The sequence below is a fragment of the Prorops nasuta genome, unplaced genomic scaffold (genome assembly GCF_024137725.1).
Source record: "Prorops nasuta isolate Cenicafe-Biocafe unplaced genomic scaffold, Cenicafe_Pnas_1.2 PNAS00002, whole genome shotgun sequence".
NCBI lineage: Eukaryota > Metazoa > Arthropoda > Insecta > Hymenoptera > Bethylidae > Prorops > Prorops nasuta.
The window spans coordinates 5,841,211-5,862,744 of record NW_027116799.1 but is presented as its reverse complement, the minus strand read 5'-3'; the positions used below and the strand labels follow the sequence as shown (position 1 = coordinate 5,862,744).

Below are 21,534 nucleotides of genomic sequence, written 5' to 3'. Positions count from 1 at the left end.
CGAGCTTTGGTCTATTTTTGTGGCGAAACTGTCCGTCACGGAGTAGGGCCGCTTAACGCTGTTGGAAAGTACAGATGTATATATACTTTTGCCAATTCTTTGACAGCGTAGAACGGAAGAAAACTATCCTCGCACGCCGATAAACAAATTTTGCACGTCCATCATCCAACCGAAGAGTATACGAAAATATGAAAATTCAGTGTTGAAAAAAGCTATTTGTTTAAAATCTACAAAGCTGCAAATTCATCGTTGACAGTGACGTAAAAATGTTAATCCACGCCATAATCTGCTTATACCAGTGCACAGTATATAGACTCATTCGAGGGATGATAATGTTTGGTATGGATATAGGAATGAAAGTATAATGGTATATGTATAGGAAAAAGGAAGAAAAAACCTTAAAAATACAGCAATATACCTATTTCTGGAAAATGAATATTAGCTCGGCTGACGTGCGACTGATCAATGGTGTTTGTTTCTGGGTTAGTGGTGAGGTAAATTTTAACGATGTGCGAAAAGTATGAAAATTTTGGTGTTTCAAAACAAAGCAACTTAAACGAAATCTATAGCAAGCTGCAAATTCGTCGTTGAGATTGACGTTAAAATTTTAATCCGTGTCGCAATGTGCTTATACAGTATAGAGTATATGGATCCATTTGAGGGATGAGAAGGTTTGGTATGGTTGGGGATGGAGGCAAGGAGCTTAATGATATATAGTATCCATGGAAAATGCAGATTCGCTCGGTTGGCATGCAACTGATCAATGGGGTTGGAGTTGGATCGATGGTGGGGTAAATTTTAACGACGGAACTATAAGAGCAGTCGATATATAGAGAGTCCCAGGGGAATGGTAGGGAGAGGAGGAGAAGGAGGAGGAGGAGAAGCGGGCTTTCTCCTGGAAACGGAGCTGGCAGCTCCCCTTTAACAGCTTGGATCCAGGTTGGCCGCGAGGAGAGCGTGAACCCCGTTGAAATCATGACCTCCATCGATCGATATCCAACAGCAGCAGCAGCAGGATGCCAGTTCTCTTATCTATCATGCTCCGTCCACGCTTCTTGCCAACAATAACCGGACGGGCCGATCCAACCATACCCGAACTCATCCCGAACGATCCCCCAAATTTCACTGATTTTTCAGCAAAAATTCTCCGACTCCCTTATCTTCACCTTCGACCAAATTCAACCCACTAACCGAGTTCGAAGAAAAAGTAGTTTGCTGCAGCGTCGCGTCGCTACCTTTATCAGTTGCCAGCTCGTCTTGTCAGAGCCGGTAAATAGATCGCTGCAGGAAAAATATTATTCGCCAAGTTATTAATCGTTGCTATTTCTCGCTCGCTCTCCTGATGGATTAATTGCTGCACGCCGTAGTAGCACCTTGGGTAATCCATAACTCGTTGTGGCCGAGAAGCTTCTTCAAATGGCTTTGGAATATATAGCAGCGATAAAACGCTGCAACAATATTTGTCACGAAACTCTATTGCTCCCTTATATATACATACAAATGCTGCAACGCGTCGTGTCTCCTTTTTGCATGTATATTTCTCTATATCTAAACCAATATTCGCTCTGCAGTTTTCCTCCGCTCATTCCTGGAGGAAAATTGGAAAACTAGGGGGGGGGGGAGGGGGGGGGGGAAGAAAAGAGAGTAGCGTTGATACTCACGTAATATCTCTGATTCAGTGACATCTCTTCGAGGCACAGGACTAGAAGCTTCCACAGGATCTTCCGGTAATCCTATCGAGAACGCACACACACGAGAACATTTTTTACGCGAGCTCCAGTGGCCCTATTTCTCTTCAAGGACAGCTGCTTTCTTCCTACGCGAGTTTATCCCTCGCGAGAATTTCTGCGACGAATTCCATCGGACATCTCTCTGCAGGGGGATCCTTGCACCAGGATCCATGCACCTTGACAGTGCACCACGGGATACCGCAGGACACAGCTATAAGTCTTTTTATCCCCTTTCTCCGACTGTGGGACTCTTCAATTTATTGTCGAGCTTCCACTTATCTCTAATGGTATTATTATTGTCGTTCCTCCTTGACTCCTTCAACACTTTCGATAAAATATTCTGTTCCTCGCTGATCACTGTTCTCCCTACCCTGTATACGAGAAATAAAGGTCCTCTTCATAAATAACCAATTGCACGTGGTACCCTCGGCGAGGCGATCGTCGATGCTTAGAAATTCTGCTCGTGCTTGAAGAGCCTCGCTGTAATATGTGTTATATCGCGATAAGTTATGAAATTGCGAATGTACGTCTTCATTGTGTTAGAGAAAGGGACGTTAAAACGTCTATATGGATTTTGATTGGATCGTCTCCGAAGGGGACGCGTTGTTCTTGATCCTAATGGGATAATCTGGTACAGGGGGGAAATCGTTGGATCGTCAAATAATTTCTACGAGTGCGTCCGTTCGGTCTTATCGAGACGGGCTAATAGTGCGCGAGAATAAATAGCGTGCATGCGAAACGTCAGTTTTATAGTCCGGAGCTTTTAGCCTCCGCCTGTAAAAACGTCGCGGTCCATTAGCTGTCCCGGCGATACCGACGACGTCACTTTGCCTCTTTGCAAGCAAAAATTCGCAACTTTTCTCTTCAACCCCCTTCCCCCCTCCTCTTCTCCATCTCTCACCGTGCAAGACCACCACCATTTTCCTATCTTTATCGCACAGGTTTTCCTGTCAGTCTTCCGCGGCGAGTCAACACCGCGCGGTATCGAGCCAGCTGTAAATAATCCTCGCGAATAATGCCTTATAAATTGCATCGTAAACATCCGATAGCATCGGGCATTGCGTCATTTTTATTGCTAGATGCCTTGTTTTTATTTGTCGCTTGCGCAACAACGATCGACCAACCCGATCCGCGTGAAAGTCCCGATGAGCTCGGCGATTCCCTCGTTCCTCCTTATCGCCTGCAGCCTCCTACCTGGATGACTTGGCCGTCGCGTACCGTAAAAACCCCGAGTTTACTGTCAATAACCAATTCTATATATATATGCGTATAAACGTACAATATTATCCATTTTAATCTCACTTCCGGGAAAATTAACTCTTTCCGCGTCCCGCGATGATACAGCTGCGAATATCGGTTATCCCAAAGTGCATGGGTTCCGGACTGTACCTATGTATGTGTGTGTGTGGCAGACAAAGATAACTCGTACGACCACGTGTTGGATCATTGATTCAATCGAATTTAACGCAATCGCAGCTTCGAGTCGGCGCCTCTTCAACGTACATCTTCGCGCGTTTATCGAGTGATTTGCGTGGTCAACGTCGTTTCTCGGGTAATGGGACGAGTGATGAAGAGGCATCGCATCGTAAAAGGAACATATTCATTAGGGGGCAGAGGGAATGGGTATAATCGAATAATTAAGTTGAGACGTTGAAACAGAAAGTTTTCCAGTTGGTCCATAACTATAACAATGTGTCGTATAGGTGCATGAAATCTGCCGTACATCATAGAGCACACCCACGCTCGACTTGTATATACACCTACTCCGTCCCCGTAATGTCTCCATTGTAAATGGATCCTGTCTTGCGCGTGAATTACCGTAACTCATCGCAACTCGCTGCTGACCGATCGTGTCACTGTTAGATTAAACTGCCCATTAAATCAGCTCTGTTCAACCTACGAAATAATATCAATTATTCAATCGTTCCAATCGAATCAATTTCTTCTTCCTCCCCGTCTTCCTCGATCCTGTACACAGGTATGCGTGTATACCCCGGCTAAGAAATTCCAATCCCTATAATATTTATCACAACGAAACGCCACGATTCGTTCGATTCCCATTCTGCCGCGAAGCTTCCATCAGCTTTATAGCTATAATGAAATTTTTCGCCGGGATAAAGTTAATCCGAAAGAGCATAAAAATTCTTTAGCGTAGACGCACGATATCGACTTCGGATACGTCCGTTAATATATATAAAACGCTTCTTTTCGGTCTGTCGCAGGTACGAAATTATCGACAAGCGAGTATAGAACTCTCCGAGAAGGTGGACGAAAAAGAAATGTTGCTGCGGATAGATTATAATTTCTATTCGCGTTATACAATTTCTCCACACACTTTTGCCCCATTATCATAATCCTGCGTTGTTTCACGAATGAACAAAAAAGCAGCGAGTTTGGATTATTTATGGAGGCTATTTGCAAAGCTGAGAGTTGTTTAACCGGATCATATATATATACATACATATATCGATTAATTGTGGAGTATAGTTACGAAGTTTTCTCAAACTCGCCCAAAGCCACATTCTCTCCCTTTTATTTGTGAAAGCCCTCAAAACCGAAGGGGTCGCTCTGTGTTTGTGTTTTTCGCTCGAACGCATTGCGTGACGAAGGACGCATCTGTCAGCACGCTATCTCGATTTCTAGAAGAGAGATCGATAATGAAATATAGAATAACGTGAGAATTCTGTTTATTTTTCCGTATACCTACGATCATCATTTACCGTTTTATTATTATTATTATTATATATATGTATACGTTATTTATCAGTCGAAACGATCGCCTCAGCCAAAGGTATCCCAAGGATGACATAATTTAAGCAAGCGAGTTCTACCTTTGTTCGCATCGTGCAAAGATTTTTTTCTCCCGAGAGTCTCTCCTTCTTTATTGTCTGGAAAGAAAGAGTACAGCCTGTTTGCTCGAGAGGTATTATTAGAGCGAGAAACACTCGGAGAGACAGGATTAAAAGGTGGCTGCGAGAAGTTATTACACGTCATTAAGCGTCATTAAGACTCGAGAGGCCGATATGCACGAAATTTCAACAATTATTATCACTCGTTCGCTCGAGTTATTTCCACCAATGCAGCTACCCCCTCCATCGACCGTACGCCAGCAGACTTTCTACAATCACCTTCCGCATCGTCCCAGCCTCTCTGATAATCGCTCTCTCAGTCTTGCCACGAGTATGATGGATTCTTCTCGTACCACTACTCTTCTTCGTCCACCCTAAAACTCCTAGACTCATCGTGTTACTCGAGTAGGTACTTCCTACCACCAGACTACTCCTCGATCCTCCACAATTTATGCAACAATCTTCCTCCCTCCTTATTGTAATCCCTTCGTCGTTATACCATAATTCCTACAGCCCCAATATATACCGCACTCTGCCAAAGCCCATTACGATCACCAGTTTTATCGTCGATCTTTCAATATACCAAAATCTCAAATCGCGTAGAGAGCGTCATTGATGACTTCCGGAAGTGGCCGAGTCTCGCATGGATCTACGTGGCAACGAGATCGAAGCTTCGGTGTTGGGTACAGACCCAGAGAGGATCGCTGGCTTCATCCTTTGGTAGCGCAGCCCATTTTTCATTTCCAATAAACAAGGCAGACCGAGGAAGAGCCTCGATGGACGCACTGCGCTCACTTGGCGTTTCCCAGACACTCGAACCTGTGGAAACTTGAAAGTTCAATACCGAGCTGCGAGCCTCGAAAGAATCCAACTCGACTCAGGATTCATCCCCCATTCGGAACACTTGGATAAACATCGTAGAACGTGATTTGCCCAGCGTAAACTTCGCAGAGTCCGGCACTGAATTCATTCTCTGTTAGAGAACACTCGAAGCGGGAGGCTAAAGCATATCTTGAAAAAAGGAGGAAAAACTCGAGCGCGTATACCACGAAGCAGAAGGAATCCAATTTTTAGCTGTCCGCTCGGAGCACTCGAGATTGCAGGGGAGGCCAAAGCATATTCTTGAAAAGCTTCAACGCGTACCATGGACCAGAAAGAGTGGAATTTTCGACTCATCTACTTTTCGACTAGTCGGATGAACGCTCTTCGGGTCGATCAGTCGGGCAAGACGGAAAATTAAGCGGAAGCTCGGGTTCTTCATCCCTCGTTAAAAAGCACTCGATCGAACGGGCAGAAAGGACTTTCTTATATAAATTTTCCGTGTGAACACTCGATGAACGACGAAGGTGGAAAATAATAGCTTGGGTGAGTCGGGGGTGAGAATGGCGGTGGGTCCGGGGGATGATTAGGGTTGCCGTTGTCAGTGTACGTGAGCCAAGGGAGATGGTACGCGAGTGTCACGGGGGGCCCGATCGGGGTATAAACCCGGCGCTGAATCGCGGCCAACTGAGAGGGATAAACAACCCCCTCGATGCTACGTCCTCGGCTCCGCGCATAGAACCCCCTGCGCAACTACCCCCACCACACGAATCCAGCGCCACTGGCAACAGCAGCCTGCATCCCCCGCCGCACCTTTCGAGCCTTACCTCCCTCCACGTTATATCGATATTCATCGCTGTAAATTCGTCGCATATAGTACATTATACACACAGTCACGCTAAATATTTATCATCAATTTCACTATCCCTCTCTCCGTAAGATATACTCGACACGGAAACCAGTCGATTCCCCATTATGGAAGATTCAGGGATTCCTTGAGTTCTTAGTCCAGAAAATGTCTGCCCCATTCATCCCTGATGATTATTCGTTTCTTGATACAATGGTACAGAAAATATTTATCAAATTATCCAGAGTCTCTTTACGCGATTTAGTCCACACCTTTTGACGAGATTGATGATTGCTCGTGGAAACTAGAGATGATTCCCTATTTTAGGCAGTCGACGTCTCGTCTGTTCGGAGATCCCTTGAATTTTTAGCCCGGAGGAAGTCTACTGTATCTGGCGAACGGCCAAGCTAAAGGAAACCAAAGCATCATCAGCTGTTGCTTTTCCCCGATTACCCTACTTCCCGAGCTTACGCATTTTACGTCGGATTAACCTGGTCGTTCTTTTCCGCATTCGACGACTTAATTCCTCTTTTATATTTTCTATTATCGCATATAGATATATCGCCGAAGGATTCCGGATAGTTGCGTGTACAGATGTTGCTCGTAATGAAACACCGTGGGCATACGCTCCCAATGACCAATCGCCGAAGGGATCGAGTCATGAATGGGGAATAAATTGCCGGACAATAAAAGTTCCACGGTTGGCAAATAGGGTTACCGGTGAGTCGTGGGGTCCATCCACAAAGGAACCAGGAACGGGCACCGTTTGGCTTTGGATCATCCAGTTGTTGTTATACAATATACACTCCGCTATATATGCTAGAAATATCATCAATCGAGAAGAGTGACTAAAGTGATTATACGAGATTTCGATCGGTATTCCCCCACCGTTCTGATGTTCACGCGCGTCAAATGGATTATGCATTTCGATTTGGTGGAACGAATTCCATTTCACGCCGAGGATTCTTCGATGTTGCGATCGAACCGTAATGGCTAAATAGTAAAGTCTCTCTTTAATTAAAACTCGTTCATCTTCCAAATAGCCCGATATTCCAGAGAATCCCGTATAATTAAATCATCCTCCTTTATAATTCCTTCTTCTTCTTTTTCCCCACTTTTTCCACGCGATTTTTTTTCAATCCGTGCGAGATATAAGCTCGTCGTCGAGTATTCGATCAAGTTCCTAGGATGGAACCTGCAATATTTTGCCGGTTTAACGAATTCTTGGCGTGACTACCAGGAGAGAGAGAAAGAGAGAGAGAGAGCCAAATTAGTCGAGTCCTTTTATCCTGGAGCAGCACAGAACGACGATGGCTTTATAAACTTTGGCAAGGAGGATCGTTGATCGGCTGGTAGCAGCTGGAACTTTTAATAAAGTGATCGCAAATCTTCTCAAATAGTTCGTAAGAGAAAGGGAGAGGGAGAATCAAAGAAGCCTTGGAAAAAGAAGAGTTTGCTCCGAAAGGGGTTAAAAGCTTCTTTACCGACTCGCCTCTCTTTCTCTCATTTTCCTCTTTCTACAATCATCCGAAAAAATTTTACGAAAAAATCTTACGTCATCGCCTTCTTTCAATTGATCGTTTAAAACCACCCGGAACTGGTAATTTCCACGTAACGCAAACGGATTCTTCGCTCTCTTTAATTTTACAATAAATTTCACGATAAACCTGGAAAAGAGAGGGTTGGCTTTCAGTCTGCGGAAGATTAATAGGGCTCTTTGTACAACAACGACACATCAATAATGTTTCTGGCAAAGAGTCGTCGATGTTTCGTTGGTCGGCGAAATTAGATCAGCTGAAACGGCACGAACAAAGACAGGTGCGACTACGATGGCCAGATCGCTCAATGAAAGTAATTAATGGCCGCTGTATAGCCGTCCATCGCGACTATAAAATCTCGGAACTCGCAATCCCCCCCCCTCCCCCTCCCCTCTTCTGTCACAATCCTCGATTCTCCCGCGTGGATCATAAATCGGCACTCGAGAAATCAGCCTCTGCCAGGAATATTGAGCGAGCCGCGAGCTTTTCACCGGAGAAACTCAGTTTTTTCAGCTCGAACCAATCCAACGAGGAAAACCTCTTCATTGGTTTGACGATTTTTTCATTCGTGAATTGGATCAATTTTTTACGCAACGGAGCGAAGTTTTACGGTTTGCAGGGAAATTCTGACTCGCCGCATACCGCATACCGCATCGTCTGCATGGCGCATATGTGCCGTTACATGGATACACTTGTGTCGCGAAAGATGGAGAGAGGGGGGGGGGGAGGCGATAGGAGAGAAAGAGAGGCTAGGAACTGCGGCATTCGCCGGCAATTAAACATTAACAGTGTCTTCGAGTCGGGATGAAACTCGCTATAGCTATATTTTATAAAATTTTCAAACTTTATACCTGATTTCATCTCCAATTAACTATAGTCTAGTCCAAACCAATACATCGAAGAAATACTCTGTGATTTATTTCACATTTATTTCCCTCTTGATATTTAACACTCGAGTGTATGTTGAGATTAATTGATATAACAACCGAAGCTCGTAGCAACCCCATTGGTTAACATAAACTTTGGTATGCTAGAAAGCTACTCGAAGAAAGAAACGCTCTTCATGTCCGTCACGAGACTTTCGAGAAATTGGGGTCAGAATGGACGAGAGAAAAATTGTTTACGAATTAATCAGTGGATCCATCGACAAATAATGACTCATCGACTTAATTAATCTGGCTTATCAATGAACTCGTCGATCGGTTCATCGCAACGTTTATTATTGGTTGGCACATAACTCACTAGTGACCGGCCTTGGAATTACGCGAGTAATGAAGGATTTGTCATTTGACGTATACGATTAGAGAGTGCGTTATAATTTAACGTATAAATAATTCATACGACCGCGGGAGCTACCCACACACGACGATACCCCAGCGTTACGAAGGTGGAGGGCTCGAATTATGAATATTCAATGAATTCGCAGATCGTATATCACGAGGAATCGCGTCAGTTTAAGGCCAGAGGAGAGTCCGATGCGCTTTAACCTACTACAACTATAAGCTCTGCTTCAATCGAATCCTATCAACTTGCATAATCGATGTTTTCCACGCGTTTGCGATATGCGTGGAGAAAAAATTCATAAACATGATAAGTTAATAAAAAAAAAAAAAAAATTGCAGTAATTTAACTCGTTGCTTATTTGTGCCCACAGGTGTTCAGAGAACCGTGCACGTCCTTCACAATTCCGAGCAGCCAGCTTCTGTCTTTGCAGTGTTGGAGTCTGGGAACAAAGTGGTCCCTCTGATAGCAGATGGCCTCTTTGACTTGCTGATGCTCAAAATGACCAGCTTCTACTCCAGCAAGAAGCAGACCAAGATCGAGTCGAAGGGACCACGATTCGAAATTGGCGACTTCTGCGTGAAACTGGGCAGCGTCACTATGAGCCAAAACTTTAAAGGAGTTCTCGTCGAGGTGTGTCTGCGAACGTTGTCCCTTTCGCAATCCTCCAATCTGCTCTCTTTAATTATTTTCAATCAATCCCAACGTCCATTCTCCTTATTATATATTCCGCCTCGATCGCGTTTGCTTGATACGTTTCGTGAAACAATCCCCCCCCCCCCTCCTCCTGCGGTATAACAGCTTCTCCTCAGCAGTAGCTTCTGCATTCGAGCAGCATCCGCATTTCAGATATGGAGATTTACGCGAGTACTCTATAGAAAGGAGGAACTTGCTCGTTGTAGTTTCGTGGAAAGTTTCGGCTGCTGCAGTAATTGGTTAAATTAATAATTTGGCAGGTGACGTTCTTGCCCTTTCGCGAAACTCCTTAGTCAGGCCAGCGATAAACGAATAATCCCTGGAATCCCCGCTCTTCCGATCTAATTAAGGCCCAATTAAACTTGGGAATCTCCAAAGCGCACCTCTCTCTCTCTCTCTCTCTCTCTCTCTCTCTCTCTCTCTCTCTCTCTCTCTCTCTCTCTCTCTCTCTCTCTCTCTCTCTCTCTCTCTCTCTCTCTCTCTCTCTCTCCCTGTCTCTTCACTCGCGAGAGTCTCTCGCTAATCACGTGACTGCGGTGCGTTATCGATTGACAGACCGACTCTCTCTATCTCTCTTTCTCTCGCGCGCACGCTTTCTCTGTATCAACATTCTCTCTGAAAAAATATTCGCTATACGCTACCGTGCAGCTTTCATATCTCTCGTCATAACATATACCATTTCGAAAATAGTATAGAATCTCGCTAATTTAATTGCGGAGAGGAAAAACGTAGTCCGATCCGCCGTGGAGAAAAGTACCTTCCTTTTTTCAGTTTTTCATTCAACATGATTTGACGGGGTCGTTAAGGAGAGCGGCCGAGGAAAGTTTAATATCGTAGCGGTGGGAAATTGGTAGGTTAAACGGATGGGAAAAGGAAAGGTTGGCGAGAGAATAACGAAGTATCAGGAATAAATAAATTTCTTACGATGAAAGATGCGTGGCGAGGAAGGAAGGCCAGAGGTGAAATATTTCTGAAATTTTGATGAATAACGCACACGGCTCTCGATTTTAAAGCGGAGTACTCGAGAGAGGGAGAGAGAGAGAGAGAGAGAAAGAGAGAGAGAGGGAGAAAGGAGGGAGGGGGATGAAACTGGTGGAAAGAATAGAGAGTCTCCAGTGGGAGGGGAAAAACGAGGTTAGGGGATAAACACGGTAAGGAAAAGGGGGTCGAAGAGGGCAAAAAGGAGCTACTGAAGTAGTCTCGCTCGTGGAAACTAAGGCGCTCATTGAAATTAATGGAAGAACCGGACTTTATCGCGACTGCGAAGTGATACAAATAGCTGACAAGTATTCACGACCTACCGCTCCACTACCGCGTATCCTTAAACATTTATTCTCATTTATATCGCGTTTCTGGAAACATTAAACAGTCTCGCAAAATTTTATCTCAACTAGAAACCACTACAAATACCATTTCTTACAATACCCTCGCTTAAAGAATCGAGTATTAAGGGACTGTGGAAAATCTTTATTTAGATACAAACTTTCTAAAATTTTGATAAGCCACGAAAGGTTCTTTTCTTTGTAAAATCGTTTGGAAAAAAAGAGGTTGTTTTCGAATGCGATTTTAGCGATGGGAGTTCTGCAAGGACGAACAAAGTGTATGTGTAACGAGAATACACGGTTGGTACAGATGAAAGCCAAAATCCACTGTGAACAGCCTCCTTTTTTTTTAGTGGAAAACACTACGACACATTTCCCATTTTCCTAAATTTTTCACGGATTCTCCGAAAAAACGGAAGCTAAAATGCTTCGGTTGAAATTGTCCTTTTTTCATCAACTTTTCTCACTATCATTCCATTGTCTATAATATACAGATTTATTTTAATTTTAGGTCGAGTATAGACCCTGCGTGGTTCCTGGAAGTGCTTGGGAATTAATTCGCGAATTTCTGCAAGGTTTCCTGGGCTCTGCGGTGTCCAATCAAGCTCCTCAGTATTTACAGGCAAGTCTACTGCAATTATCAACTTATCATATAAAGGGTTATCAGTAATTTTGATTATTTCCTTCGCAGAATCGAATGAACGATATTTATCAACCTATGGACACTATACAACAGTATTTGGAACATTTTGGACAATACAGGAAAGCTACGGGAGTAATATAATAAACACTGACGTTGTGTATACCTGTTTTAATAAAATCGAAGAAAAGATGTATACTTTTTAGTTTAATCTTAAGCAAACGCCATCTGTGAAGTCGCAAGGTAGAAACGTTTTTACCGACCAAGCATAATCAAGATCATGGTTGAGCAATTCTCTCGCTTTTCTTATTCTATAGTTATGGAAAGGATGGTAAATTCTGGAAAAAATTGTTAAGAATCATGACTGATTTTGTATGATTTACGATTAAAGACATTTATAAAATAGCCATCATGTTTCTAATCGACCCGCTGCTCACATGTTCTATAAAAACTGAAAGATACAATCTTATAAGGATGTCGGCAGGCCTAAATTTGAGATATTCTTGCCGTTCATTGAACCCACTGTCATTGAAAATTACAGGTCTTCTTCCAGCGTGTATTGCTTGCAATAACTGTCAGTCGTAAATCTATTGTGCCTTTGTTATACTTTGAATATTTATAAGAAGATGAAACTGCACATACGCTAATAACTAAAAAGTATCTTCTCTAATTTTCGCTATGCTAGAAATAAAAGGGAAAACAAATAAAAATTTAATATACTATTATTATTATAATCATATGCATACACACAGTATATATTTGCAAGCATTTATTAAAATTTATTTTTGTGTTCAAGAAATTTTAGATTAAATTATTGCTTTATAATAACGGAATACATAGGTATTAAGGATTTCTATGCGACATATAGTCGCGCAAATAATATATTTTATACTTATGATATCTCTATGAAAATGGTCTAAAAACCAGTTTACCTTGAATGCTTCGTCAAAGCTTACACAAATTTACACTCGCATCATTACTACCGGGTCGAAGGTCCTCTTTTGACTACATTTTCTCACTGCATAATTAAGAAAACAGCTCGCTTATGTTTCTTTGAATTTCAAATGTACCTGCGGATCCATTTTCTTTCATAATTTATAATTCTATCGTGCATTTTTGGTTTTTCTTATAGAAATTAATAGGATAGAAGATCAAGGATAAGGAATAATTTTTTGTTATTGCAAATTCCTTTTGATTTTCTTTTGAAAAGTTTTAGTGGAATGTCACGGCTCATCAAAAAAGAAGATGACCGCGCAGGAAGTGATGAACGCTCTCGATTTCAGCGCCACGTTGTGTCGCTAATAGAAATCATCGCGGTTTTTAATGTCCTCACTGCCCTCCCTCAGTTTTCCATAGACACTGGAGCGTGGGAGTAATAGTTTGCCGTTTTATTACTGAAAAACGAAAAAATTTGTAATCATCACATCACTATGGAGGTAAAAGCCGGTTCTTACTTTGTAATTTATTATTTTACTTTCACAGATAATAAATGACTTAATCGTTCACACATTTCCAGATCGAAGTAGTCTCTGCTAAATCAAGCAAGTCCATAGCTAGTGTAAATGTAAGTAAAAAAAAACAAATTAATTTATATCAGATAAAAAATAACTAAGTGATATTTGAAATTTAATTATTTACAGTCATTCTCATTTCATGATTAAAAGACATTAAAATTATTGATTTGGATAATTAAAATATATTTATGAATTAATTTTAGGTAACACCAACCACGACTATTAGTGAAATTAAACAGCAATTATTCAAACTCAAGAAAGCACCTTATGTTCAGAGGCAAAGTCTTAGGTTAGAAGTGAAAGGAAAAGCCCTGTCTGATTCAGAAACTGTTAAGTCATTGTCTTTGAAAACTGGAAGCAAATTATATTATAAGGATTTGGGACCTCAGATTGGCTGGAAAACTGTTTTTCTTGCGGAATATGCTGGACCACTATTTGTATATTTATGGGTTTATTACAGGCCATGGATATTTTATGGTACTTTAGAAAATGCCAAAACAGATTCTACTGTTCAGTATGTATTTGTTTTACTGTTAGAAAATTTGTAAAATTATAAAATTTAATAAGAATATTCTTCTTTTTAGCTGGGCAGCACTATTCTGGTCGATACACTATGCAAAACGTATTCTAGAAACAATATTTGTACATCGCTTCAGTCATGCAACTATGCCATTACGTAATCTATACAAAAATTGTTCTTATTACTGGCTATTTACTATGTATGTAGCTTATCATGTAAATCATCCTCTCTACACACCACCAAGCCAATTTCAATTTAGTTTGGGATCTTTCCTGTTTATACTGTGTGAACTTGGTAATCTTAGCATTCATATAGCCCTGAGGAATTTGAGACCTCCAGGAACTACAGTGCGAAAAATTCCTATACCAACGGGTAATCCATTCACAATTTTATTCAATTTTGTATCTTGTCCCAATTACACATATGAAATAGGAAGTTGGATAGGATTTTCCATAATGACAACATGTCTTCCAGGTATTTAATTAATTATATACTTAAAAATAAATTGTTGTCCATAAAATTGAAATAATTTTCTATTACAGCTGGTTTCTTTACCTTGGCTGGTGCTTATCAAATGGCTATTTGGGCACTGGGAAAACATAAAGCGTACAAAAAAGAATTTCCTCAATACCCTAAAGGGAGAAAAGCTATCATTCCATTTGTACTTTAAATAATTGTATATCTTTTTTTACTAATTTCATTGGTAAACTTTATTAAAATTGCGCAATGTGATTAACTGTTGATAAATATTGTTTTTGTTTCTTTTACATTATTAATAAATTCTTTATATTATAAAACTTTCTGAGATAAATTCTTCTTACTCTTTTTGCTCAGTAGACTGATGTTTATTCAAATACCTCTGCAGCTCGTCTTTAAAAGTTTGAATAACCCGCTCGCACTGCTCCATTCTTTCAGAATATTCATTGTATAATTTTTCATGATCTTCGCATAATTTTTTCAGCTTTATTTTTGCTGTTGCAGGGGTTTCCTCAACTGCCAATCCCAAGATACGCTCTAATTCCGTGGTATATTTTCGTGCTTCCAGCAGACCTTCGCGTAAAACGTTTACTTCAGCGATTAGCTCCACGTTCTCCGTCAATATTTTATCATCTTTGGGCTTGCTAGGTTTTTTATGGTAAGTCTGTTTCTTCAGGGATTCCACCGTCCTCTCCAAATGATTCCTTTGTTTGGCAAACTCACATTGTGCTTCCAGATCAACTTTACGACTGCGAAGAAATTCGTCGCTAGACGTGTATTTTTTATACAGATTAGATACTGCGGTTTTCAAAGCTTGCGGCTCTTGAATTAATCTCACAGCATCGAGCAGATCCATCCGAATCTTCCTCAGAAGTAACTGGCACCTTCTCTCATGCTCCAGCTCTTTCTTTACTTCTCGTTTCGCCGCATTCAATTTTTCTCTAAACTTACCAAGCTCCAGTTCCAAATTCATATTTGTTTTGTGAAGATTAACCAACTCTTCCTCCATATCGCGAACCTTGCTCTTCAGTGCCCTAATCTCTTGGTCCCTTGGATCAATCTGGCTCTTTAGCTCCTCGATTTTGTAGTTCAGAACAAATTTAAACTTTTCCAGCTCCTTGTTGGTTCGGTTAAGATCGTAAATTTGTTGCTCTTTCCCATTAATCGTCAAGTCTCTCTCGTTTATTTCCCTTTTCAAATCGCCCACATCCTTCTCCAAGTCAAATATAGTTTTTCTATATTCATCGTACTGAGACTGCACATTGAGAATCTGTCTTTTCAGCTCCTCTATGTCTTTCTGACCAGCCAAAAATTTATTTCTCATTACACCAGCCTCCCCCTTCAATTTCAAGTTTGTCTGTTTTTCCTCGTACAGAAGCGTCTCGTAATTCGTTCGAAGCTCTAAAATTTCCTTGTCGGCATCCTCCTCTATTTGCACAGTGATCTTCTCGTATATTCTGGCCTGATGTGCCATTTCCTCTTGAATCTCCCGCAACTGCAAATTTTTCTCCTCTAAACGAGCCTCAAACTTTGCAATAGTCTTATCTAGCTCCTCCATAGTTGATTTATTCAGTTCTGCCAAACGATTTTCGTAATCTCTCCTCATTTGATCATTTCTTTCTTCAAATGTTGAATACTTGTCATATTCCACGATCAATTTTGCCTCGTAGTTGCTCTCCATTTGTTTCATCTTTTCCTCGTGAGCCAGTTTCATCCTTGTTATTTCTACATTTATACTGTTCAGCTCGTTACTCCGTTCTTCGTGTAAGGTATCTATCTTGTCCTTTAACTCCTCTATAGTTTGCGTGTAATTCTGATGGAGCTCGCGAAGCACATCGTTATGCTTCACTTCCGTTTGTCTCATTTTGTAAGTATACTCGGACTCCAGCTCTTTCAATCTAAAGCTTAAATCGATTATCTTATTTTTCTTCTCTTCCATGTCCCCTTTGTAGACCAGTACTCTATTCATTATCATTTTGTCATCAATTCTCACAACTTTCGTATCTGGATTATGCACTTTCCATATACTCAAACTCCCATCAATCCCGGTGGATATCAAACAATCTTCGTTGTAAGAAAGTATTATCTGTAAAATATCTTGGTTTCAATTTATATGTACAAATTTATGCACTAATATGTTTGTATATCTTATAATATACCTTGGTCACGTCGGCACAGTGTAAATGCACGCTACTAACTTCTATTGGGTCTTGCAAAGGACATTTTAAGGACAAAATAGCGCCCCCAGAACAATTAATGAAAAAACATGAATCATCCTTTCCCAAAACCATACCGCGTATTTTTGTATCAGGTAAACTGTACTCAAACATATTCTGTAATTGATTTTACTTAATCATAACTGTTTTTAAGTGAGACAAGATATACGAGTTAAAGTGACTCACCAAACCATCTTTGAATTCGCTTATAGTCTGGTCATTTGAAATGCAATATAAACTAGATGCATCGGAAATAAAGGCAGCGTCATTTAGCTGAACTTTCTTAAAAACAATTTCGATAAGTCTATAACCGGTAGTCATATCCCATTCATAAACAGAGCCTTCACTACCTATGGTCAACAATTTTAAATCATTCTGAGACCAGACGAGGGCCTTTACCTTTCCGGTATGGCCTTTCAACACAAATTCATGACAGAAGTTAATTGTATTGTAGATTTGTACTATATTTCCATTAACAGCAGCAAATTGATGAGCGCCATGACTGAATTCCACCGTTCTACAGTTTCTTATTGGAAATTCGCACATTTGCATTAAATCGTCTATGAGGATACTCATGATTCTTAGCTTATCGCTGAATCCTATCAGGCAAAAGAATCCTATTGGATGCAAGGCAATGGAATATATGTCATCTGCATAATGTTTCATCAGAATTAAATTTCCCGTTTCGTAGTTCCACAAGCGAACCGTACGATCAGCCTCTCCGCAAGTCATAAAAATTGGTTTCCATGCACTTATGGTTAGTCCACTTATAGGTCCATAATGTAAATTTTGAAGTATGACCTCGAGATATTGACCTTCGGGTTGCACCCTTATATCAGCCCCCCAAAGAAACGTGTAAAATATCTGGGTCCATCCAGTTGTGATTATCAACCGATCGTAATTCGGGCTAAAATTTATTGTATTTATTACATAAAGTTCAGGCTTTTCATCTTTTATAGGTTGCTGGGGTATTATGTAAATGTTCCTCTTCGAATATTTATGAACCTCTTCTTTTTCAAAGAAGACGATTGTTCTTGCTCCAAATCCAAAAGCGAAGCCTTTCGAACATGCCATTAAGCTTTTAATCTCATACTCCCAATTCATAGAGTCGACGTGATCAAGAGGAATTTTGGTACTTCCTGTCTGCATAACGTACTCCTCCCGGATTTTTAAGCTCATCGACAAAGTTTCAGACATTTTATAAATATTTTTCAAATCCCCGTTTTCTAGATAAAGAATTCTACCATCTTTAGTCCCTGCTAAAAGTCTGTCAAGACTGATCCAAGCCATTGAGCAGATTAAAAGATTATCTGCTTTGGAAAAACCATAAGGACGCCAAACAGTATCAGCTACTGTCAGAAATTTAAAGTTGTAAATACCACCCACTGCAAGAACTCCTGCATCCCCTGAGTTACATGTAATTAAATCCACTTTTATTAAAACATTGTGAGGATTGCCCACTTTTATACTCGACTCCACTTTTCCTTTGTCCCAATGGTAGAAAAGCATTGTTTGATCTTCTCCCCCTGTTACAGCTGCCAAGTATGTGCTATCAAATGTAAAATCCAAACAGTTGAACTTATGTACATTGGAAGTTTCATACGGTATACCCAGAGCTCTCTTTCGTTTTAGGGTTTGAAGATCATAGATTGATATTAGAGGCTTCTCTCCCTCTTCGGCCAAAGCTATGTATCTCCTTTAAAAGAATATGTAGAATATATAGATATTTCAATATTAGCAAATACCCAATTATTAACACTTACTTATTAGGTGCAAGACACATAATATTTACTTTAATCTTATTAGACAAATGAATTAATTTCTGTCTCTGCTCAGGAATATTGTGAATTGCCAGCACATTTCCTACAGGGTAAATTATCTCTGAATCCGATATATAATGCACATTCCCAATAATTTCTGGTCGAAGTCCATAAATGACTTTAGACTGTAAAGAAGGAGTCTGCATTATTTAAACAATGGGCTCCAAATTTTACTATTCAAATAAATCTAACTGCTCATTATATGTGTATATTACAGAATTACAAACTCTGTGATTATTTCTGAGTCTGACATTGGTTTCAATCTCATCTCTATAGCAACCAAAATATCATAGTTTGTTAATTAAACTACAGTAAAAGTAATTATAGTTTTGTTTAATTTTAAAACTTATTTATTATACAAACTGATTAATTTCTTATTTTCTATTATCTTATAATATTTGGTAATAGTTTTATGCAGTTGAGGTGGTGTAAAAGTCATGCAATAATACAAGCATCATACATGTTTGTATACATACAATGTCATACATACTGCAGCATATACATATATATATATATATATATATATATGTATATAGCACGCATTTACATTGCATTGCATTGCATTAGCCAGCATTAGCATTTACACATGGACGACACCATGGCACACGTGGTCCAAGGAAAAACAGAGGGATTAAATAATTCTCTGCTTTTTCAACATAAAATTATAAAAAGTTACAAATTTAATTTCTGTTAAAAGCCGTATTCATCTTTACAATACACTCAGTGAAACCTTTATATCGTTTATTTAATGTCATTTAATCATAACCTCATTTTATGACTGAAAGATGTCAGACAAGGATTTAGAAATTTTAGACGTAGAACGGAATGGTGATACTGGAAATATTTGTAAAAGATGTGGACTTACTTGTGATCCATACTTAAAGCCAGCTTTACTTTGTCAAGGAAACTGCCATAGTAAAATTCATGTTGAATGTTTAAACCGAGGCTCATTGCCTACCTCATTTATTGGAGATATATTCTTTGAATTGGATTGTGCCGAATGTAACTCTTTTGAAGAGGATAATGTCAGTCGTGATAAGATGCCCTGGCTCACTGTTATTATATTAACATTGTATAATTTACGTGAAAAGTCTAGTGGTATAAGCAAGCGAGGATATTTCCATTGGAAATCAGATATTACTACGTTTGTTGATAAGAACTGGGACTATTTATTTAAAAAAACTGTGTATGTTATTTTTTTATTTCATTTGCTAAAAATTATTTCCTGGATTGATTAGATTTTTTTTAGGAAGAGGAAAAAAAATTGGATAGGCACAATATCAGGAACATTGTCCCACTATAGTGGAATCTTTTTTATGTCAGGCACTATGGAGCTGGGAGAAAGTGGATGGTGGAGATTAATTGATAATGATCCACCTGAAATTCTTATTGCAAAAAGTAAATCAAATTTAATTACTGGTTTATATTGAGTGATATATAAATTGTAAATATTGCTTTTGTGTAGATAGTAAAATGATTATGGATCGAAAGAAACAGACTGGCAGCCAGTTAAAGGTATCTAGTAAGACATATAACAGTCCAACACCATCAGACTCTAGTCTATCCATTGGTGATGACAGCAGTTGTGGAATAGACACAAAAAATCTAGGACCATCCATGTACTCACAGGCCTATGTACAACCAACAGAAACATTATCTGAGCTTTTACTCGAGGAGGATGAATTAAATGGTATATTTAATTTGTGTAAAAATGAATAAAATAATGATTAGCATGCTCCTACACTGACAATTCTTTTTACAGATATTAATATGCTGGATATAGAAGATGATATAGATCTAACTAGCCAAAGTTACAATTCTTCTTTAGCAGATCTTATGAAAGATTTTCAGCAGCATAACAATAATTCTCATATCCCGCAATTGTTGGAGAATTTCACAACTGACTGGGCATATAATATGGACGAATCTTTAGATAATGTAATAAAAAATGAATTGATACAAGAAGAGGTTAATAATTACGATGAAAACAGCGACGATAGTACAGTCTCTATACGGGAACAGCCAGTAAAGTCTCTATTCCATTCTACGATAAAACGTTCCCCGCCATGGCATAAACCTGTAGCTAAAAGTACGAATCAATTTATTCCACATTTTTTTCTAAATTTGATAAAAAAATAGGTATATATTTTTTCATTTGTTTTAGGAGAGAACACTGTACGAATGACTAATCAGGAGGAGCTCTATCTTCTGCAAAAATTTAACAAGTCTAATTTAAAGTTCGCTACGCCAGTCATCAGGCGGTTTTACAGAAAATTAGCAGTACGAAAACTAAAAAGAGAATATAGCTTACCATTGTTAGACATCGATCAGTTTAAGTCTAGATCAGAAATTAAAAAAAGCTTTGAAGGAACCAGTAGAGTCCTAGATAGGTTTTTCGGGGAAGATTTGGATTCCATATTCGAGCAAAGATTACAAGGCTACACAGAACCAGTTGCTGTTCACAGTCCTTACACAAACAGGCTTCTTAAGCCCTTTATCAGAAGAGATGTAGAGTGTCAACCTCTGTGGCTACAATTAACATCAGAGCTTTTATCAAAAGCTAATAAGGCAAAACCTGAATGGAAACTGCCAACAAGGGCATCTGTTGACTACTCTTATATTAGACCACAGCATATTCCAGCTATAAACAGCTTATGCAGCCAATTCTTTTGGCCGGGAATTGATCGTGAGTTCATCCATACTTTTAATTTGTTCTTCAAAGTTTATAAAATACGTTTATATTTCTCTTCCTGCTTATACTAATTATTCATTTTTGTTATTTCAGTTACTGAATGCCTGCAATATCCAGACTTTAGTTGCGTAGTTCTATATAAAAAGTTAGTCATAGGTTTCGCTATTTTAGTTCCCGATGTAGGATACAACGAGGCTTACATTTCATTTATACTAACTCGTCCGGAATGGCGTAAGGCTGGCATCGGTACATTTATGTTGTATCATCTAATTCAAACTTGCATGGGAAAAGACGTAACTCTACACGTATCAGCAACAAATCCTGCACTAATTCTATATCAAAAATTCGGTTTTAAAATTGAAGAATTTGTTCAAGATTTTTATGACAAATATATACCGCCCAATTCCAAAGATTGCAGGCATGCGCTTTTTCTGCGATTAAGCAGATAATTTTAATTAATGCAATCAATGCTAAAAATAGCGTTACTGGATTCTTCTAATAAAAATTCGAATAAATGATCTTATCTCCATTTTTATTTTATAAGCTACTGAGAATATCAGCTTTTATGTAGCG

At 39.5% G+C, this 21,534-nt stretch overlaps 5 protein-coding genes across 5 annotated transcripts in view; 3 read left to right on the top strand and 2 right to left on the bottom strand.

Annotated features, from left to right (window-relative positions):
• The window catches only part of LOC136777750 (facilitated trehalose transporter Tret1-2 homolog), a 40,741-nt gene extending 34,678 nt beyond the window's left edge, over positions 1-6,063 (bottom strand). The window contains exons 1-2 of the mRNA XM_066734291.1: positions 4,562-6,063; positions 1,662-2,101 (exon numbers count right to left, since the gene is read on the bottom strand). Of these exons, the coding sequence (XP_066590388.1) occupies positions 1,662-1,685 (24 nt within the window). The 5' untranslated portion in view covers positions 1,686-2,101; positions 4,562-6,063. The remainder of the gene's footprint in view (positions 1-1,661; positions 2,102-4,561) is intronic.
• The window catches only part of MED20 (Mediator complex subunit 20), a 54,479-nt gene extending 42,363 nt beyond the window's left edge, over positions 1-12,116 (top strand). The window contains exons 3-5 of the mRNA XM_066734312.1: positions 9,438-9,697; positions 11,594-11,704; positions 11,774-12,116. Coding sequence (XP_066590409.1) covers positions 9,438-9,697; positions 11,594-11,704; positions 11,774-11,866 — 464 coding nt within the window. The 3' untranslated portion in view covers positions 11,867-12,116. The remainder of the gene's footprint in view (positions 1-9,437; positions 9,698-11,593; positions 11,705-11,773) is intronic.
• Positions 12,117-13,041: 925 nt separating this feature from the next.
• On the top strand, positions 13,042-14,556 carry Sc2 (trans-2,3-enoyl-CoA reductase Sc2). The gene is made up of 5 exons (XM_066732207.1): positions 13,042-13,158; positions 13,239-13,286; positions 13,440-13,750; positions 13,821-14,230; positions 14,299-14,556. Exons 1-5 carry the CDS (start codon positions 13,153-13,155, stop codon positions 14,424-14,426), a joined length of 903 nt encoding a protein of 300 aa, XP_066588304.1. The 5' UTR covers positions 13,042-13,152; the 3' UTR covers positions 14,427-14,556.
• On the bottom strand, positions 14,547-18,415 carry tous (testes of unusual size). The gene is made up of 4 exons (XM_066732196.1): positions 18,213-18,415; positions 16,636-18,145; positions 16,393-16,566; positions 14,547-16,319 (listed from the first exon to the last, which is right to left on the bottom strand). Exons 1-4 carry the CDS (start codon positions 18,413-18,415, stop codon positions 14,574-14,576), a joined length of 3,633 nt encoding a protein of 1,210 aa, XP_066588293.1. The 3' UTR covers positions 14,547-14,573.
• Positions 18,416-18,830: 415 nt separating this feature from the next.
• Atac2 (Ada2a-containing complex component 2) lies at positions 18,831-21,484 on the top strand. The gene is made up of 6 exons (XM_066731647.1): positions 18,831-19,455; positions 19,519-19,667; positions 19,735-19,959; positions 20,032-20,358; positions 20,434-20,955; positions 21,055-21,484. Exons 1-6 carry the CDS (start codon positions 19,055-19,057, stop codon positions 21,408-21,410), a joined length of 1,980 nt encoding a protein of 659 aa, XP_066587744.1. The 5' UTR covers positions 18,831-19,054; the 3' UTR covers positions 21,411-21,484.
• The last annotated feature ends 50 nt before the right edge of the window (positions 21,485-21,534 follow it).